The 20959-nt window shown below is 39.5% G+C and overlaps 1 protein-coding gene across 1 annotated transcript; it reads left to right on the plus strand.

Annotated features, from left to right (window-relative positions):
- The first annotated feature begins 15136 nt into the window (after positions 1 to 15136).
- On the plus strand, positions 15137 to 19467 carry LOC139802061 (histamine H3 receptor-like). The gene is made up of 3 exons (XM_071756828.1): positions 15137 to 15414; positions 15509 to 15675; positions 17606 to 19467. The coding sequence occupies exons 1-3, from the start codon at positions 15162 to 15164 to the stop codon at positions 18491 to 18493; spliced, it is 1308 nt and encodes a 435-aa protein (XP_071612929.1). The 5' UTR covers positions 15137 to 15161; the 3' UTR covers positions 18494 to 19467.
- Positions 19468 to 20959: the final 1492 nt, after the last annotated feature.

A 20959-nucleotide genomic window follows, 5' to 3' on the forward strand; every position in this document is an offset into this window, starting at 1 on the left:
GAGCGGCCCGGGCTGTGAACACCGCAGCCGCGCCCGGGCCGGCAGCAGCAGGGAGGGAGCGCTTACGAACCGAACCGGTAAACCGGACCGGTTCTGACCAGGCAAACGCAGAAGTGGCGGCGAGGAAGGGCAGCGCCCCCCCAAACCAGCTCGGTGCCTCCAGCGGGGTCCCGCTGAGGTGTGTCCACAAGTGTCGGAAAAATCCCAAAGATCCCGCACCCCCCCGCCACGGCCCCCAAGGAAAAAGTCAAATAAATAAAAGAAACCTCACTCCAGTTAGACACGCTTTGCTTTTAGCTCTGACCATTTGCTACGCCAGAGGCACTGTTGGGTTTTTTTCTTCTGAACTTCTAAGCGCTTTTGACTTTGTATAAGCGTCAGCGCCTCCCATTTCCCTCTCGCCATCACGATCCGTTTCACGATCCAGTTCCTCTCTTGAAGCCACTGGTTGTGTTTTGAGCTCTGGTACCCATAAAGTGCCCATAAAATAAAAATGCTGTCATTAAGGTTGAGCTCAGCAATCAGGAGGCATCTAGCAAAGACCAGGGGACTGCAGGTCATTGCAGGGTCTGGAGACAGAAAGGAACTAAATAAAGACAAAAAAACCGAAGATACTACAGGAAGAGCACCCATCCCCCAGTGCAGCGCTGTTCAAGAGGGACAGGATCAGCATCCTGTGACAGAAGATAACCTCGCGGGTTCGGGACAGCAGAGGTTCTGTTCATGTGCCGTCCCGCTGGCAGTGCCGAAGCCGGGTCCGCGGGATTCCCACTCCGGGTCTGGAGAGCGGCTCCTGCCAATTCCGCTATTTCAGACCAGTTCCACACAAAAACTGGTTTTGACACATATTAGCACCACAGGCTGTTGATGTTATCAACCCCTCTAACACAGGTAGCAGTGCACAGTAGAGTTTTTTAACTGGGAAACATTAATTTCTCCGCCAAATAGCGGGTATTTTTAAACGGCTTTTAAAGCAATTGCTTCAAAACAAAACGGCCACGAGGGGGCCGCCTTAGATTTCTAACAACGTGATTAAACAGCTACCAGGTTAGGTTTTTTCAAGTTTGCTTTCCAAATATTTCTTGCTTCCAAAGTTTCACTGCAATGCCTACAGCAGTTTACAAATTCAGAGTAAACTGACAGCCCTTTCATCCCGACCTGACATGAGCCTGAGCTGCTGTAAATCCATTTAAGTCAACCTTTGCCCACCATAACCCCAGAAGAGTATCTCAGTCCCCAACACTACTCTTCAATATGTTATCAGGATGTAACCATTATAGTTGGATACTTGGCATGCATGCTTAACCATGCTCGTGTAGCTTTCATCTATCACAATTAATTACAAAATTACACTAGAACATCTAAGTCTCCCCAAAAGGCTTTTTTTTTTTTTTTTTTTTTTTTGTAATGCAGAATTCTTCAAAAAGCAGAGTGCCTTTGTAAATGAAGTGTCTGTAAATGTATAAGTTTTAAGTAATTAAGAATTATAAGGTTTTCCCTTCTAAACTTGCAACACCATTGAACGTGGTATTATATTCGAAACAAGATGTCTCATATTTCTAAAGAGTAAAGTGACACTGTTATTCACATAAATTCCTTCCTGTAAATCCACAGCAATGAGATTCTGCAGTAGGAAAAATACATCTGTTACATTTACACAGACAAAAAGGTCTCTGATATGAAAGAAAGTTCACTGTATGAATAAGGGTTTTAAATACAACCTCAGCAACGTGTACTAACAAAACTGTATTCAGGCTGTACACTGAGTCAGGAGGAGTAGAGTAATAATCAAAAAAGAGGAAAAAAAAAAAAGAGTAAGAAACAGTCTAAGTGAGAGGAAAGATAATAGAGGAACAGCAATAAGAACTGTCACAATAGAAATGGTAAGGAAGTGAACAGTTGAAATAAAAGTAGTGGAAAAAGGATATTCCACCAAGGTGATGAAGGTCACCTTGCAGCACCTAGGTGTAAATTACCCTGGTGGGATTTTCCTTGTCTTCTACTTTTTTCAGCACCTAGAACGGAAGGAGACTACTGGCATGAAAAGACAGAAATAGCAAACACTACAGGGGGGGTGTAAGAAAACCAAACAAGAAAGACCAAATAAAAAGGAGGAAAAGCAGGATACCAAAGATAGACTAGAAGCTGGAATAAGTGTCAGGAAAAAATTCAGAAAAATTATTTTGTGACCACAGGAGCACATGAACAGGCTTTCCTTAAGACTAGAGCGAAATAAAGGATTCAATAAAAAGCATGAGGTAGATACAAAAGGAAAGGGGGGCTGCAAGTGAAAAACAAACAAGCAAGAAGACCTTCATTCTATCATATATTTTATATATCTGCTGTTAAATTTCCCTTTTTAGATATTTATGTAAATAAATTTAGGACCCCTCTCTTGTCTGTACTTTATGCACAGAGTAACTCTATAACCATAGTAACTATATAACAGTAAAGTAGATTTAAATGTTTAAATTATTTTTCCCTAAATAGATACAATGAATTCAGAGACTTATCAAGGCTCTCAATCACTTCTTCCACAGCTAGGTGAAACACTGGCACAACGTTGCCATTCTTCAAAGAAACACAGTTCTGGCAGGGATTGCTGCTGTAAGCAACTAAATCATAGACTGATCAAGCTCCATTGTGTCCAAAAAACTCAGCTGCAGTTGGTTTCTTTCCCTTCATATTGCAAAGAGAAAATCAGTCCTCTTATTCGTGGAATCCATCAGTTATTTTCTTAAGCTTAAGCAGCTCTCTGCCATACAATGTTTATCCACCAGATTTATAATCAAGAATTAGCATTTCCCTGGATTTCTTTTGATAAGTCACCATCTCTCTCTCCTTTTGCCCAAGCTCCATTCCCCTCATCTCACTAGCTGACCTTTCACTTTTCTCCAGCCTCTTTTTAAGAGTGACTGGGTCTGTGTGAAGTGCAGAGCAGCAAGACTTTAAATGGAACACTAACACTCCTGACTTTGAAAGGAGGAAGATAAAGCAGTGGCCCTCACACTCTGTACTCAACTCTCACACTTTTTAATGGTATCTCCATTGCTGTTGCTCCTGTCACTGACGTGTGCACTTCAGTACTGTAGATGCTTCTAAAATCCTGAGCCTTATCTTAAGACCCAAATATAGTTGCTCAGCTGCTTTTCCCTTGAAATATTCAAACATTGCAGAGTGCTAGCATGCAGAACTCTGGCTTCTGAAATCTGAAATAGACCTCCACTCAAAAACACAGCATGGCAAGTACAGTTTATAAATCACAGAAAGCCATTAATTCTTTTACAGAACTTAATGCAAGGGCAGCTACATAAACCTAAGGAAATGCAAAGAGGAGCTAGCATCTTAGTACTGAAAAAGAATTTTATTTTGGTATTTTGCTAGTTTTAAATGAAGGAACACAATGGTAAAACAGATCCCACATGTGTGATCTGGGCAGTCTGGGTGTCCTGACAGCCTCAGAAGCAGCAGAACCACAGTAGCTTCCATGCAGGTGCCACAAAGGCATGAATAAGGCTGTGTTGGCTTGAAGGCTGATGGGAACCCACAGCCCTGGCTAAGAGAAGCAGAAGCCAGAAGGGCTGCTGAAGCTGGCATAAGCAAGTCAGCCCACAACCCCTTGGGGACCAGAACTGGTGTGCAACAGAAATTGGTTGCTGCCCAAAATTATGCTGAGCTGTTGCTTCAGCTCTCCACGGTGCAAGTCTGATGACTGCCAGGTGTTAAAGAGCCTGTAGTTCATAGGGTGAGGATACCCCTTCCTTTTATGTGTGGGCTGAGGAAGAAAAGACTATGTTTCTATGGACCAGATTTCACTGAAGTATGCCAACTGAAAATTTGATTCCAAAATTATCAAGCTAAAGAAAAATAGCAGTGTTTTATGCAGTGTTCCTATCCAAAGAAAAATATCTTCATTCCAATTTGCTGCTAGAGATAAAACCCTTGATATTAGTTCTCTTTTATGGATACATATATCTCAGTTGAGAGCACAGGCAGTTTTTGCTTTAATATGTTTTAAAATAGGATGTTCTTTGTTACCTCTCATTGCAAGGCAACCTTAAAATACAAATAAAATTAAAAAAACCCCATTATTATTTAATGAGAAAAATTATTAGTTAACATAAGGCTTGCAAATATGAAAATGTCTACCAAATGTCTGGAATAAGGAGTTGGAACAGGCCAGCAGAGATGCCATAGTGATGGGAAATACACACAAAAAATACGTAAAAAAACCCTGCTGCATAAAACAGTAAAAATATTTTGCGTAGTTTTCCTCATTTTCTTTGTTGCCATGGCAATTACTTTAGCTTCTCTAGGCCTCCATTTGCCCACTATAAAATGCAGATAACAGTTTTTACTGTATATGTTTCATTAATTCATTTACAAACCACTTTTATGTCTGGGGATGAATGGTATCACATAACACGTGGTGTTAAGGGGTTTGGTTATTAGCTATAACTGATGTTCTTTGATAATCTTTAGACTTCCTATTATAGCTGCATAAACTCAAACCATTGTAAACCTAAATAAATTAAATCTAAGCAGAAAAGCAATCAAATTTTTTAAAACCTGCAGAGTCCTATTCCCTCTAAAAGCCATATCTAGTTTTTTATGAACTATTTTGGAGATTCACATATGACTTCTCACCCAAATGTCTACTTTTATCAAAGATGGAGCCATATCACTGAGGTCAAAATATCTGACTTCCAGAAGTCTGAAAAATTTCTGCTGTATATCACCTGCTTATATCACTGCTTCTCTGTAACAGAGGATGCTTTTTCAAGTCTTTTCTCTAGTGTGATCTGAGTAGTTCTCAGAATCTCCTCAATATTATCTTCAGCAAGGTAATGGCTGGCCTTACAGTTAGTCTAACAGCCACCTTATATTTTAAAATCTCCCTAGCAGCATTGCTTATTTGAATTTTCCTGTTTACAGATCCTGCTTGCAATTCACCTTAACAGCTTCCAAGATTCTTACTGCTTATTGTTGAGGTTTTTTAGTCATAAACATGTCTTCTATTGCAAACTCCTTCATTTTCAGAAATTCAAGTTCCATCTGACTGACCTTGCAAAGTGAACCTTTGCACCTCTTTCTCAAGGGGCTGGTAAACCACATTACAGCCTTCTTGCCCATTGAAGAGGATACTGCAGCTCTGCTCCAACCCATCCCTCCCCGTTTTCAGTTTGCCTGAAAGCAAGGTGCTTCAGTAGGAGTAGAATTGAGTCCAACTGAGGACCCAACCAATTTCTTTTTTCTTTTTCATTCTTTCACATATATTGTGATATATCTGCCTCTCAGACATGCCTTCACCTCAGAGAACATTCAGTCCAGATATTGACTTACAGAAGCAACCCACCTAAAAACCAGAAATGTCAAGTCTATGTGAATCACTTGACTTAAGATCCATCTACAACAGAAGTGGTATTGACCACACTCCCCTAGTGCTGGGCAGGCTCCTTCTCCAGATACTCAGCTCTCTAGAAGATCTGAAAAGAGCCAAGAACCCATCCTTTTTTAGATGTTTCAAAACTGTGAATTATTCCAGAAGAATAGACCAAGCCTCACACAAGGTGTTCCTCAGCTGACTGCAGAGATACAAGAGGAACACAGCCCACAGCAAAATGTTTTATTTCGTTGGAGACAAACAATAGGCAGGCAGACTTTCCAACAGATGTTAAAATTGAAATTGGGTGTTGAGAGAATAAATAGAGATTTTGTGCAATAATGGAAATTGTGAACAGGCTTCAGCTTTATTACTAACATTGAGATGTATTTATCAAGCATTTAACACTGTATAATAATGTGAATGCTGTATTTTTCCCTGTTACTGTCAAAATTTTCATTTGCATTAGTAAGAAAAGACATCATTGCCATCACTGGTCCCTTAACTTTCAGCCTCTCTAGAGCTGGTGACCACATCTTTGAAAGAATAGTAAAGATAAGATGAAATCATGATTACTTCAGATGCAGAACCCAACAAATAGTTAGGCATAATTATGTCTGGAAGAAGACATGCTTAAAGAGAATGAAAATTGCTTGCACTAGTGATTTCATGTGATCATTGCACCTCTTCATTCACTATAAACAAATAAAAAATTAAATTTACTAATGATGCAAAAGAATGCATCTGTTGGTGATGGAATATGTTGTTTTGATCAATGCTTCCTCTCATTTCAGTTAAGACTTTGAACACGGCTGTTTAAGAGTTATTCTCTTATAATTTTGTGATAGTTCAAGTACTTCAGGTTCTTTTTTTCCAAAGGACAGCTGTGTCATTACCTTGACAACTAATGTGCAGTAATGATGACTCTCGGCTCTTAAAAATTAGCCACTGAAGTGTCAGAAAACAGATCAATTAGCACGAAGTGATTTCTGACAAACACTTGTCAGTGGGCTTGTGATTATGTCTTAACAGATGGTAGTTTGAAAGGCTGGAACTATCTGAAGTGTGCTACTCCATCTGACAGCACAGCGACAGGCAGCCACTTCATTCTGGGCATTACGATCCAGACACACAGGACTTTTCTAGCTGCTTTTCTGTTACTGACCTGGTTTTCTCTGCTCTGCAATCTGCTGAGCAATTTGTGCATAATCACACTAATTTTGCTACATGCTACATAAATATAACTACATACACCTTCGAATTATGAAGTCAACTCTTTTTCTAATGGAATTCTTAAAATATTTTGGCATTTAAAAAAATATGTTGAAGTCCCTTCAGGAAAAATGTTTCAGACAAAATACAGGTTTCTGCTCAATACAGCAGATACTGGAATATATTCTAAGGTCTGTGGCTTATAAAACAATAGAATATGAGATCCAGTGATCCCTAACAACTACAATCTGTTAATTTAAGTAAAACTGTTATGCACATTACATGTTTTATAGTAGAATATGATATATTTTGCATTCATAGACTGGTGGAATCATAGAATTGTTTAGGTTGGAAAAGACCTTTAAAAAAAAGTCCTACCATTAACCTAGCATTACCATGACCCTAAGCAGTGTATCTACACATCTTTAAATACATCCAGGAGTGGTGACTCATTAACCTAGAGGTGTATACACCCCAAAAATGTTAGTATCAAATGACCAGAATCAAAGCTGTTGTTTTCTGCAGTTACCCTCGTTTATTGGGACAAGGTTGTTGTATTGGACTTTTTAAAAAGTCAATAGAATATAAGACTTGGCTTCCCGGAGACCAAAACCATTCATAAACTGGATCTAATTAATTAATTAATTCAATTAATGGAATGGCTTGTATCAAAAAAGGAGCATGCTCCCCAAAATATCAAAACATATTTTGGTTTTAATACAAATATGATAATGAAAAGATGCTTTTTAACCTGTACATATATCTTTAAATTATACCCAAATTAATAAATAACTTAGTGTAAAATAAAATACAATTTCTCTTCTGAATGGTTCAGTTTTTGAATGGTTCAGTTTTATCCAAACCAGTTTCTTCTCTGGTGGCCCTCTAAATATCTGTAAATCTTAGCCTTCAAAAAGAGGGCCTTATTTATTTAAAACAAATAAGTTAGAAACCTAAAAGTATTCAAAGGCACTGCATTTTTTTTTTTTTTTACACATCACCATTCTGTAATAGTGTCTATAATGTGGAACAGATTTGAACCAAAATGGAAAATGTATATATATTATACATATCCATACATATATGTACTGTTCAGTTAAAAAAAAAAAAATCCAAGTTCTTGATGCTATTTGTATGCTCCTGGTTTAGATATGTCTTTTTTAGGTATACCTTTTTTGTTTGCAGCCAAGCAGAATACTGTGTGCTGATGAGAATGTACAGTCAGGGTTCTTTACACAATAATTAAAGATATTTACCTCACACTACAAATAGCTGAGAAGATGCCTATCAAGTTTAAAGACCACAAATCTGCACTGCACTGAGATATGAAACTCAAGAGATGAGTGCTCCAAACCACACTGTCCTGTCTCCAGACAGAGTCATTAAGCTTCTCATTACCACAATGGCCAAGTTCTTAACAAATGACAGCAGATGACAACACAGTACACACAATGAAAAGCACAGTGTAAATCTCTGATCATCAGGCACCTCAGTCAGTCTGAAAGTCAGGCTGTGGTTTTCTCAAGACTTGAACATGGTCAAGCAATGCTTTAAAACTACAGTTGTTAAATTCCCAGTTTGGAGTTTTCACTGCAAATTTGTCCATCACTGAGGTGCAGCCTGGAGAAATGTTGCACCCTCACTGTGCCTAATTAGAAAGTCAGCACATGAACCTTGCCTTGGATCTGAGTGAATAGGACCAATAAATAATTTTATGAATAACCCAAGGTGTATATTCCTAACTTAGTTTCATGGCTTTTATTCCTCCAAGAATACCTGATCAACTTTCATTTATCCTTTCAACTTCAAAAGTTTATCTCAACAACCATGCATTTTTGTCTGAAGATACTAAACAGATGTTCACTACATTGGTGTAATTGTGGAAATTGTGCAGGAAACAGGAAATATAGGGCCACATTGCCAAGGAGACAGAAATGCATTCAATTTCCATTCATCCTATTAATACTCAAGACCTCATTCTACAGGAGTTGCTTAAGTGCTCACAGCACACAAATTAAAAATAAGATTAAATATAATATTCTTTAAAACAAAAACTTACTGAACTTATGAATAGGGAGGTAATGGATGTGTTCATCCCAAGGAATTTACTGTTTCCACTGAGAATTTTTTTCATTTTATTGCACTGGGATTCTGTTACTAACTTACTCCACTGGAATTCTGTTGTTAACCTTACACAACCTAAAGATTTTACTGCATTGTCAAGGAGCTGATGCTTACATTAAAAGCTACTGAGGACTATTTGCATTCTGTTCTAGGGAAGCTGAGCTCCACAATTTAGTACAGCAGATTTCTCAACAACCTTCTTGAAAGCAAATATAAGAACTGGGTAAATCTACACAGTGTCAAGAGTCAGACACAGATGAATGAGACTTAAAGTGATTCCAGGCATCTAATTTCAGCTCCAGTGCTGAAAGCCCAGGTCACTGCACAGGCCTTTGGGAAGCACAGACCACTCAACCTTGCAAGGCAACTAATTTATAAACTCAGCAGAATCTGGTAACTGACAGCAATGACCCTGCAAAGTAACAAATAAGAAGACATATGTAATTTACTTAAAAATTAATCTGAGATGAGAACCTCTGTGAAGAAAATATTCTCATTGATTTCTATAAATTCTAGATCACTTTCTTCTCCTCACCATTTATTTAATGATCAGACTAAGACAAATGTTCCACTCAGATCTGGCTTTTGACTCTCACAAGATGCTTGTGATGATGATTTGAAGGCTATGAATATGCAGAGCAATGTCACAAGCTGTTTTTTTGTGAGTCACACATAATAAATACAAGCACATTGAAAAGTCATCCCATTAATTTCTTGGCTGGAAGGTCTAAACTTTTGTGAAAGACTTATAAAAATTTTTTTCTTTTCCTAAAGAGGGCAAAGCCACTTGGCATATGGAAGGAAATATAAATCAGCTCAAGAGTTAAAACAGAATATTAATAATAGCCGAAGGAATATAAAAAGGGATGGAATTAATATTTTTTTTAATTAGCACTGAATACTGGTTCAATGATTATATAATTCAGTGTAAATCTAAGAACAAGACAGCCCCCCTGCCAATTATTATCAGATCCTGGTACTAGCATGAAAAGAGCATTTTTATTATCACAGCTGTGTGTAGCAGAAATATTATTACCCACCTAAGGTCCCCTATTATTCTGCTGTCTGTTATCCTCTTTTAATGAAGTATTCATAATTTGACAACTTGCTCTTTAATTGTCACTGAAGGACAGTCTCTTTTTCAAAGTGAAAAGCTAAAACACTTTGTCAAATAAAATACAGCTCTCAAAATATAACATTCCATCATCAAAAACAATTCCCTAATTTTTTTGTCAGAACGCTATGTCAAATATTGACAGACTCTGTCCTGAAGAAATTCAGCCCTTGTCCCAACTGTTTTTTTAATGAAATTCACATTTACCAAAATAAATTCAGCCAATTGTGCCCAACACCCAGATTTCCTGGTTTGAGGAATCATCGAAAAACAGATGGAGCTTCACGCATCTTTTAAACTCTAACACACAGATCCAGTGGTTTTAACATTTGCTATGTTGAGTGCTACATAGGAATATATTTTTCTACCATATACATAAGCACAAAACCTCAAGCATATGAGGACAGCCAACAAGTTATTTAAAAATAAATGTTTGTTGGCTTTTTTGCTGGTTAAATAAAATAAAATTAAAGGCTATAATTTCCTCCTAACGTTCCATAATTGGTTACTTAACTTCCACTGACACTAATGAGAACAGCCTGTTTAATCATTGCATGCAAAGATGAATATATTTGAACATGTGGTGGGTGGAAGCTGCCTTGCCTATTGAATTTAATTATAAACAGAAAAAGGATATGAAGTCTATTGTTCTGCTGACATTGTTTTATTAATCTCTTTATCAATGTGATTTTTTTTTAAAGCTTTTGCTTTCATAGTATCTTTTTCAAAGGAGACTTAAGTACCCCGTCCCATGCAAGAATATTCAGATACAAAAAGTCAGAGTAATCTTCTGTGACTCCAAGTTTACAAGTTTATGGCACAACCCAGAACAGAACACAGGTTTCCTACCTCCTATGATGCCTCTCAAAGCTAATATAATTTTGGTGAAACTTTATGGCAATTAAGGTACTATTTCTGGTGCATTAGCGAAGTCTAATTTCCCCTGTCCACTAGTTAAATCATATTTCAAATCTCATTTACATTAATCAAAATTGCAAGCCTCACTTATTGACAAACGTTTATTAAAACAATAAAGCCAGTCATGGAGGGGATCTGAGGCTCATGGTGTTTGTATGAGTTCACACAGTGTGAGAAGGTAATCGTGACAACACCTGCAGTGCAGAACATGACACAGAACCAAATCATCCTGGCCTGACTCCTGACAGTGCCTTCTTGTTTACATGTGAGCACAACAGGACTTCATTAAGCAGCAAATCACACTTGATGTGGATGGAAACCACTTGACTGAACTCTGAACAGATGATAATACTGCTCATCCAAAACTGAGTGAATAGCACCCTGCTTTCTTTGGGCTCTTAAGGACATAGTAAATCAACTTTAAGCTCCAGCTGTGCCTTTATGAGTGCTTTAAAGTCAGGCTGTGATACCCATAGCCAGATGTTGGTACTGAACCCTGCACCAAGCCTGGCTGTCCCACAAGCCTCATTATGCACAGGACTGGCTGTTTCTTTAGCAAAGAAAATGCATAATCAGTAAACAGTAGGTAATGTTGTGTACTCTCAAGAAGATACCTGTCCACTAGCACATATCAAACACATGGGTTTATTCTACACGTGTAAGGAGGATTATTTTAAAATATGGATTGTATTATATGCGTGGAGACATCTACAGAACACTAAACAAAATTAAGGGAGTACATATGCAAGCCTAACCCTAACTGATAAAATATATAAAGTTAATAAGAACTGATCTTAGGAGAATTTAGTTTTCCCCATCATTTATCTAGAATAGTCTCTTTCTGTCTCAGCAGAATTTGATTTACCAGTTGATAAAGCTGTCTATACATTCTCTCAGACAATCTAAAAATATTTCCTCTCTTCCTACCCACGGAAGATTTTTTCTGTCAGATATCAAAGAGAAGAGTTGATAGCAATCTATAAATATTAAATGGTGCTATTAGCAAGTAAATATTTTGTCAGAAAATTTCAAAACTACTAGTGAATAGTTTTCTTCATGTGAGTGAACATTACAGCTATGGTGTGCTTTCATACACTTCACAGAAATGTGCAACAGTTTCCTTTCAGTTCACTAGAAAGCAAAACTTAAGCTTCGCTGGTACCAGCGTGGAGGCATAATAAGAGTTATCATCTATGTGAAATCCTACAAATAAAACTAACTGTTGTTAAAAAGAACAAGCAGAGGAAGAAATGTTTTGTACACTATGCTGTTTGTAAAAACACAATTATTTTGCTTTGAGTTCAGATTCAGGCAAATATCCAATGTAAGAGTGGTTACTACCTTACCTAATTGTTCTTAATTTGCATCTTAGTACAAACTGGACAAAGAAGGTTATTAGCTGACGTCTTCTGAATCAAGAAACCATACAGCCAGCTTAAGCCTACTCCCCCCATACGTTGTTGCCTAAGTCTATTAGCAAGCTGAACGTGGCTTGCGCTGGGAAAAGTGTCATCTGTCTATGGCATGTAAAAAACATTCTGTTTTTCTATCATTCTGTAGATAAGCTCACCCACATAAACTAGAGTCATAGGAAACTGCATGATTCAGGCAGCTCTCTATTGCAAAAATCCCTGAAGGAAATCTTATGAAAACAATTATCATTGAAGGAATCAGAAGAGAGAAAAAATTCAAATTTCAGAATATGTCAGTATTGATATGCCTTGGAAAATGTTGCATTTTTCATTATTTTCTTAAGCTATTGTCATACCTCTTCAGCAATTCTAATCAATTACATCTCTTGCTCCAAATATCAGATAAAGATCAGGAACAAAACAGATTTTCAGAGCCTATGATTCAGTCTTACACAAGGACATTTATAAAGAGTTCTTCATCTACTTTTAACTTCGTCCTGCTGGGATCCATTAATCAGTGTTTTCCCTCCAGGATGGACTGCTCAGACAATGAAGCCAACAAAGTATAAGCTATATTCTGTCTCCTGAGTTCATTTTTTTTTTCCCAGTGTGTGCATGTATCTACACCACCATAACATGTATGTTGAAGTAAAGCAAACCTGTTCTCTCAAGAATTAATGTCCTTAAAATAAAATAAACACAGCTCAATAAACAAGACAGTTAATTCACAGGACATGAAAAAAAAATTATTTTCTCAGGAACAAAGAAAATGCTTGAAATCTGGACTTGTAATACCTGCTGTTCTGACAGTGCTGGCCACCTGGTGCACTCTTGGATTTCAGTCGACGAGGGCCTCCAGACACAGTCTCAACAGTAAGTCCCCAATGTGCACTTATGGACTGATAGTTCATCCTTTGAAAAACAGAATTTGTCAATAGTCACAGTCATTGTGACTTGCCAAAGCAGCAGTAATAAAGGAGAACCAGAAGACAGTAAAGGTGGTTATTAAGAGACTTACTGAAAATCTCAAAATCTGTTGGTAGATAATACACTTCAAAAGCTGCTTTGAATACACCACGCAAAGGTACATGCTGCAACCTCACTGAGCTGCTGGGAAATTGCCTTACATTAAAAGAGCTGAAGAATACAGCTATTCTAAAGAATAAATTACTTTTACCATGTCTTTCTGGTGATTGAGATTTTTTTTTTTTTTTTTGTGCATTGTGTCTCCTGGCTGCCTCTTTTATCTTCGATAATCCACAGCACAATCAGCAGGAATTATCAACAATCTTGATCCTGCCCAAAATGAAGTGAATGTAGAACTGCCTATTGGGTTCAAAGGAAAGTCAAAATGAACCCCCAAATTAGGCAGTAAGAAAAAAATCACTGTGGTAACAAGCTAAGGTTTCAGTTTTGCTGTCACTTTTCTTTGTATGGCCTTAGATATTTGCTTTAGGAGAGGCATGGAAAGACAGTATTTTGCACACACACATTTAACTATCCAGCTGCCATTTCTGCTTCTGGACTGACATACAAAGAGAGGCTGTAACACAAGCAGCGTAAACTACAAAATCTTCTCTCTGGAGATACTGATTCTGGCTTAGAATTTGGTACCCCCAGCACTGTCAAGGGCTCAATGCTTCCCTCTGGGGAAAAGGCCAATTTACCAGGACCCTGAGAATACATACTCAACTTCAGACCAATAAACAAGTTGCTAACACTGCTCTTGCTTGTCTTAGCAGATGTTCATTTGAGTAGTTCTCTCTTTAGAAAGCTGCTCTAAGTGCTTCTAAATTTGTTATTTCAAACTGCAGAATTATACAAATCTTTTTTATAAAAGTGGACCACGTGCAAGAGGTTGGCTGAATTAAGTAAAGATACATGCATCAAGTGGTTCTTTTTGAGCAAGCTCTGTTTTCTTTGAATGACAAAGGGAGCCTACAGAAGGCAGCAAGTCCCAGACTGCTTACAGTCTGTAGAAAACTCTCATGGAATGGAAGATGAAGCCTATCAACAGCCACACTTTAAAGCACATTATGATCCAGTGGACCAATTCGTAAGAATAGAGGGAAACTGCACTTCCTCTCCTAAATTACCCTTCAGTTTTGTCAGACTTCAGAAACCCCTGTAGCTCATTCAGCAGTGACTGTGTCCCACTCCTCCTCAGTGCCAGATCAGCCATCTTGTCAGAAGTTGGAAGCAGCCTTAACCCTTTCAGGGCTGCTCACATCAGGTTTCTGGAATAAATCTGCCTTCTGCGATAAAAATTGGTTCCCCTTTAACTACTGCCGCTTTGGAAATAAAGGTTCCAAAAATACGGCATTAATGCAAGTTTTCTTAAAGCAGGAAAAAGCAGAGACCTTTTTGGTGCTTCCACAGGCAGAAAGGTTGAGGTGGCTGCTGCAGGCAGCACAGCCCAGTGTGTCTGACCAGCCCATGGCCGGACTGCTGGCTCTACCGGACAGGAGAAAGGTGGCAAAAAGTCTGTCAGACAAGGCAGAAGGCAAAGAACACTTGAGGCCCCTGCGGTCCGTAGGAAGAGCAGGAGATGCGGTGTAGGGCATGAGCCTTAGGAACAAGACAAGCAGCTGGAAGCATCTCCGCGTGTGAGGAGCAGGGACAGCCGCGGGGCGGGCGGTCCCGGGCAGCGTTACCTCACGGTGCCTCACAGCGGGGGCTCGGGAGGGAGCCCGCGGGCCGCGGCCATGGGGCCTTGCCTCTCGCAGCCCCTGCACCACCGTGGGACAGGTGTCAGCACCGAGAGATCCCCCCGGAAAGTTCTGCCGCACAGAGCCTGTCCCAGCGACTGGACGGAACAAAACGGAGCCCAGGCAGCCCCTCGCCCGCGCCCCCGCAGTCCTCGGCGCCCGGCCCCTCCCTCCGCCCGGTGGGGCTGTGGCGGGGCAGGGGCGGTGCCAATAGCGGGTCCGGAGAGCGCCAGAGCCCTGAGGGGCAGCGACGGAGCGCGGGAAGCGCCGGGGGCTCCTGGCCGGCAGCCATGGGCCAGGATTTGCTGTGGCTCAACCACTCCAGCAGCCCACGGGCGAGCAACACCTGTGTGGCCGATGGGCATAGCGACGGACCCTACTCTGCCGCCACCGCCGCGCTGCTGGCAGTGCTGATGGGGCTGCTGGTGCTGGCCACCGTGTTGGGAAATGCCCTGGTCATCCTGGCGTTCGTGGTGGACCGGAGCCTCCGCACGCAGGGCAACTGCTTCTTCCTCAACCTGGCTATCGCCGACCTCCTGGTGGGTGAGTTGCGGGGCGCCGGGAGGGGGGGGGGGGGGGGGGGCGGAGGGCTGCGACCCACAGCGCTGCAGCTGTCACCGCCGAGCTCTGTCCGCAGGCGGCTTCTGCATCCCCCTCTACATCCCCTACGTGCTGGCGGGAGAGTGGAGACTCGGCAAAGGCTTGTGTAAGCTGTGGCTGGTGGTAGACTACCTGGTGTGCACCGCCTCCGTCTTCAACATCGTCCTTATCAGCTTCGACAGGTTCATCTCTGTCACCAAAGCGGTAAGGGCTGGGCAAGTGGTCCTCAGGGTGGGCTGCAGGGGCTCCACGGCTACCCTTTCACACAGGACGATTTGTGTTTGACTCAAACACAAGGAGACAGGGTTCTGGGAATAATTCCAGGAATTATAAACTCTGACATAAGATATTCACTTTCCACTTTACACTGGAAGAGGCTCTCTGGTTTAGAAACAGGCACAGTTGGTATATGCTGCTGTTCCAGCTAGAAGGGCTGAAGCAACAAGCTGTATTGATGTCCTCCCCAGCCACACCTTGGATAAGCTTAAAAAGTATTACCCAGGTGAAAGACAGAACATAGCAATGCACCCATTAACAACCACTATCACCCAATCCTCCCAGGCAGCATCCCAGCTACAGCACAAGGCAGAGGAATCTCCTGATGTAGGGTGTATACAGATGTGCATCGTTGCAAAGAGGCAGAATATAAATTAACATCTTTCAAAGGATGCAAATATTTCCACATTAGAGCCACAGAAATAGCCAGTCTTCCTTCAGTCATGGAGCATGTCAGTTATCAAAAAAGGAGTAGATTAGCCTTTGCAAAAATCAAAAGCTAACTTCATTTTCACCTCGACCATACTTCCTCAAAATATTTTGGATTGTGTGAAAATAAATTTTACTTGCTAATAGATTTTACTCTTCTACACACATTCGGTTATTTTTCAGCCCACTGTTCCACCCACATTTCTTTATAACATTAATTTACCTTCACTGCAAATTCTAAGGCCATGATACTTTTTTGGCAAACAGTATATAGAGGCTGCTAGGTCCTTTAACAGTCCTTTAACAGTGTTTTACCAGTTTTTTGAAGAGGGAGAAATGAACAGATAAATTCTTAAAGAGTCAACACTTACAATTCCTTTATTTTCTAGGTTCTGAATTAACCATGAATTTTGCTTTCATAAACCAAACTCATGACTATACACATAGTATAAATATATAGACTGGATAGTTTCAAAAACAGAAAGAGAAACTGGTCATAATAAGTGAAAAAGCAGACACTTTAAAACACTTTAAATTAATCCATATAAAAATCCCTCCACAAGTAGAGTACAGAAGCTGCCTATTGGGTTAGGACAGTAAGAACAGTAAGATATGCAGTTGTAAATCATTCTCTATCTCAATGAAAATCAATCTTCCTACAAGACTGCTTCTGAAATCATTAGCAGCTTTGTCAAGGATTGAAAAACAGATCCAATTCAGACAAACTCAGGATTCCTCAGCTGTATGGGTGTTCCACCAGAACAGTATTGGCTTTGGAGATCAAGATCCACAGACTGGGACAGTAAACATGAATCCTATATTGATTTAAAGCTTGAAGACTTCATCTTCCAAAATACTGTGCAGCCACTGTTAAGAAATGTGAAAACTGAATTCCAGTTCACTATATGAATATTGTCTAATACACCAGTGAAAATTGAGACGTAGAAGATCCTGATTTTAAGATTATTTTTACATTAAGAAAAAAAGATGCTCTCTCTACAAAGCAGAAAGAAATTAATTCAGACATTATGTATTTTAAATGAAATTATTCTAAAATTCTAAGTTAATTTTGAAGGGACATGTTTTCAGAGATTCTCTAAGTTGGTGTCACAGCCAATACAAATGAACATGTAAACAACTGGTGACAACCAATTCTAGGAACAGCAATGGTTATTTGCTTTGGAAAAGCCTTAGTTTTCCAGCTGTTAAGATCTAATACACAGAATATACCCAGTCACCTTGGTAATATTTGTTGGAATGGATATTTCAGAAATAGTTTTTCTGTGGTTTCAGTAAGCTTTGTATAACCCTCATTCCTAAGTCAGTACATTATCCACTCACAAATGCCAAAGAGGGACACATTCCAACATAACCATGTAACTGTTTGAGATACTACTAATCTATGTGACCTAACTTTTCTCTCTCTCAGATCAGCTACAGGGCTCAGAAAAGGATGACCAGAAATGCAGTGCTGAAGATGATTACTGTATGGATTGCTGCTTTTCTTCTGTATGGTCCAGCCATTCTCAGCTGGGAGCACATTGCCCAAAAAAGCATCCTCCCTGAAGGAGAATGTCATGCAGAATTCTTCTACAACTGGTATTTTCTAATGATTGCTTCTACTATTGAGTTCTTTACACCTTTCATCACTGTTACATACTTTAACTTAAGTATTTACCTCAACATCAGGAGACGCACATCACTCAGAAATGAAAACCTAACACGTGGTCAAGAGGACTGTGAAATGAGGTTCCGGGGGAAAGAAAGAGAACACACTGTATTTTATGTAAAACCTGCTAACAGACACAAACATGAGAAGAAGAGAACAAGCAGCCCTTCTCCTCCCAAAAAGGCTTCAAGACTCAACTTACATAAGCTTGACAATCAGTCATTAAACCTGAACATCAATCAAGACCTTCCACCACTTGAGGTGGAAGTTGAGACCAAGCCTCACAGGAATTGTTTCTACAAAACTACAGAAAGCTTATGCACCACCAACAGCAGAGCAGACATTGCTAACACTATGGCAAATAGGTTTAGACTTTCACGGGATAAAAGAGTAGCGAAGTCTTTAGCAATTATTGTCTGTGTTTTTGGTTTGTGTTGGGCTCCATACACACTTTTGATGATCATCAGAGCAGCTTGCCATGGGCACTGTGTACACTATTCCCTCTACGAGACATCATTTTGGCTTCTGTGGGTGAATTCAGCTATTAACCCTGTCCTGTACCCACTGTGTCACATGAGTTTTCAGAAAGCCTTTATCAAACTACTGTGTCCAGGAAAAGCCAAAATTCATCCTCATGCTTTTATGTGAAAAAAAAAAGTGTGAAGGCTGACATTAGTACACCTTGCTTTCAGTGCAAGCATAAACTAGCTAATATTCACCTGTAAGTATTCAGTGCAATGTGCACTGGACAGTTTATGGAGTACTGATAAGTAGGTACAAATGTAGGCATTTATAAATGTATAGAAATGTGCAGTCATCCATGTAGCTGGAGAAATCACAGAAATTAAAAGAACTTCTCAAAGCTCTTGGGGTAATTAAGCCAACAGTGCACTAGTGTCAGAGTGCTGAAAAGGTAATTCAGAATTCATGGCCAATAATTAAGAGTTCAGGCTCACTCACTTTCAATAACTGAAACTGTTGCTGGTAAGGAATTTCATAGTGTTAACCTTGGACCTGTTATTTTTGTCCCCAAAACCACTCTAAAATGCCGAGGTTTTCAGCTGTTAAGCACAGTATGCTTTTTCCTGCACTGAGTTGCAAGCCAGACACAATCATGTCCAATGAAAAAAACCACTAAATACTGGTGTCCAGGAAAAGCACAGGACAAGAGGGACCAAAACAGAGCTGTTACTAGAAGCTGAGCAACTGTAGCAGCCAAGTGACCACTGATTTGAATGGAAAAGTAATAGAAAAATAAGAGTAGAATTTTCAGACTTAAGTTTGGGACAGAAATGTAAGTTTTCAACTTTGTGCTAGAACATAAAAGAACTGACAATCCATACACTAGAAGAGTGTATTCATTCACCATGAATTTCTTCCTCTAAGACTTGCTGCCTCCTGCCAGGATTCTGCCTGAGCAGGATACTCCAGTCAAACCACTACTCCTTACAGGACTGCCACATATTTCTCTTGGGTCTTTTGCTCTAAGTATACATTAAGCTTAACTGACATGGGTCTGGCTATAGACAGAGCTTTAGGTAAACTTCCCTTGGAGTAATTTTAAAAACTTTTCAAATTACACACTTTTACTACTTCTGGCCATTTCCAAAAGAAAAACCAAATATTCTCCCCTACTCCACCATTGGATCCATCCATCCAGTCTTTAGTGGTAAAAAAAAAAAAGTTTCACTTGAAGTGTTTAGACACTTTCAATGTCACACATCATGAACAGCGTGACTCAAAAAAGTCTTAACATTTACAACCTTGCTATTGCCCATGAGTGTAAAAAACAAGAACATGAACAATTACATACTGTTTCTGCCTTTCTGCCTCTGCCAGAAGAAAAGCTCACACAGCAAGTTCCTGAGTTTTGTCCCAGAAGAGGTATCAATTTGAACATCACTAGCAATACAAGTTTGGCAAAATCATAGGCATTTTCTACATAGCTTAATATATACTTTTCCTTTGCTGACAAGAGTGATAGCTTATATAACAGCTGTTGTTGTCCACTGCCACAGCCTAAATGCACATTAGCACAGTTGATATTTAAGTTTACAGACAATAGTTTGAAATTATTTACTTTGTAAAAATTCAATAAAAGTAATGCAGAACTGTGGAAGAGTTGTAACTTCGTAGCTTTAAAAAGTGGTACATGGGAAAAAGCACCAGCCTACAACACTGGGGTAACTGCAGCTGAAAACTGCAAAACCATTGTTCAAAGACAATTCCTAAATTACAAGGACTGACCTCAAGGATTAAACATGGTTAGCAAATACTGTAAATAGGAGGGCATATCCCTATATGAATGTATCTACATGAACACAATCATCATGTTCTCTTATTGGTGTTTTACAACAAAACAATCAGCTTAATTGTTCTCTTAGGAGGGAAAGCACCAACAGATGCAGAGCAACATTGAGATTTTTACAGGGTATTAATTGTATTACTGGCCATTAACTTATCTCCCCATTCCTCTTTCCCACCAAGCCAGACATACACCAATGACCTATTTGTTGTCTACTCCCTAATTCCTGTTTCCTAAGGTTCGTATCTGCCTTTTTCAGAAAACTGCACTTAAAATCTGGACACTCCCATCAGTCTCATTCACTATACCATCAAACCAGGACAATTTTCACAACAGTGGTCAACTTGGAACGTAAAGAAATTCAGTTAGCTTTAGAACAAAACACTCAGTTAAGGTAAAACAGACATTTCAAAGCTTTCAACAACAGGCATTAACCTACAAACTAGACCAATCTCCACAGCAGTTGCCACTGGCAAATGCTCTACTGCTTAATTTCCTACAACTTCTTCATTTAATTGCCACTTACCTCTATCACAGACCTAAAACCCAGTAGGATTCTCTACCACTTTCTCAACAGATGTCATAAAAGCACTCTGAAATATGAACACAAATCATCTCAGCATCATTTGGAAAAATACTGGTTTTGAACGATAAAATGCTACATCAGAAGTGCTAGCAGTATCCCAGCTTGTCCAGGTTAACTATGTCAGCTACATCTCTGCAAAATGGAATTTCCTTTGCTTTTATCAGAAGATTCAACATTAGCATTGGGTTCAACATTGGGCTCTGAAGAGACATGAAACAACAGG

Source organism: Heliangelus exortis, chromosome 13 (assembly GCF_036169615.1).
Source record: "Heliangelus exortis chromosome 13, bHelExo1.hap1, whole genome shotgun sequence".
Classification (NCBI taxonomy): domain Eukaryota; kingdom Metazoa; phylum Chordata; class Aves; order Apodiformes; family Trochilidae; genus Heliangelus; species Heliangelus exortis.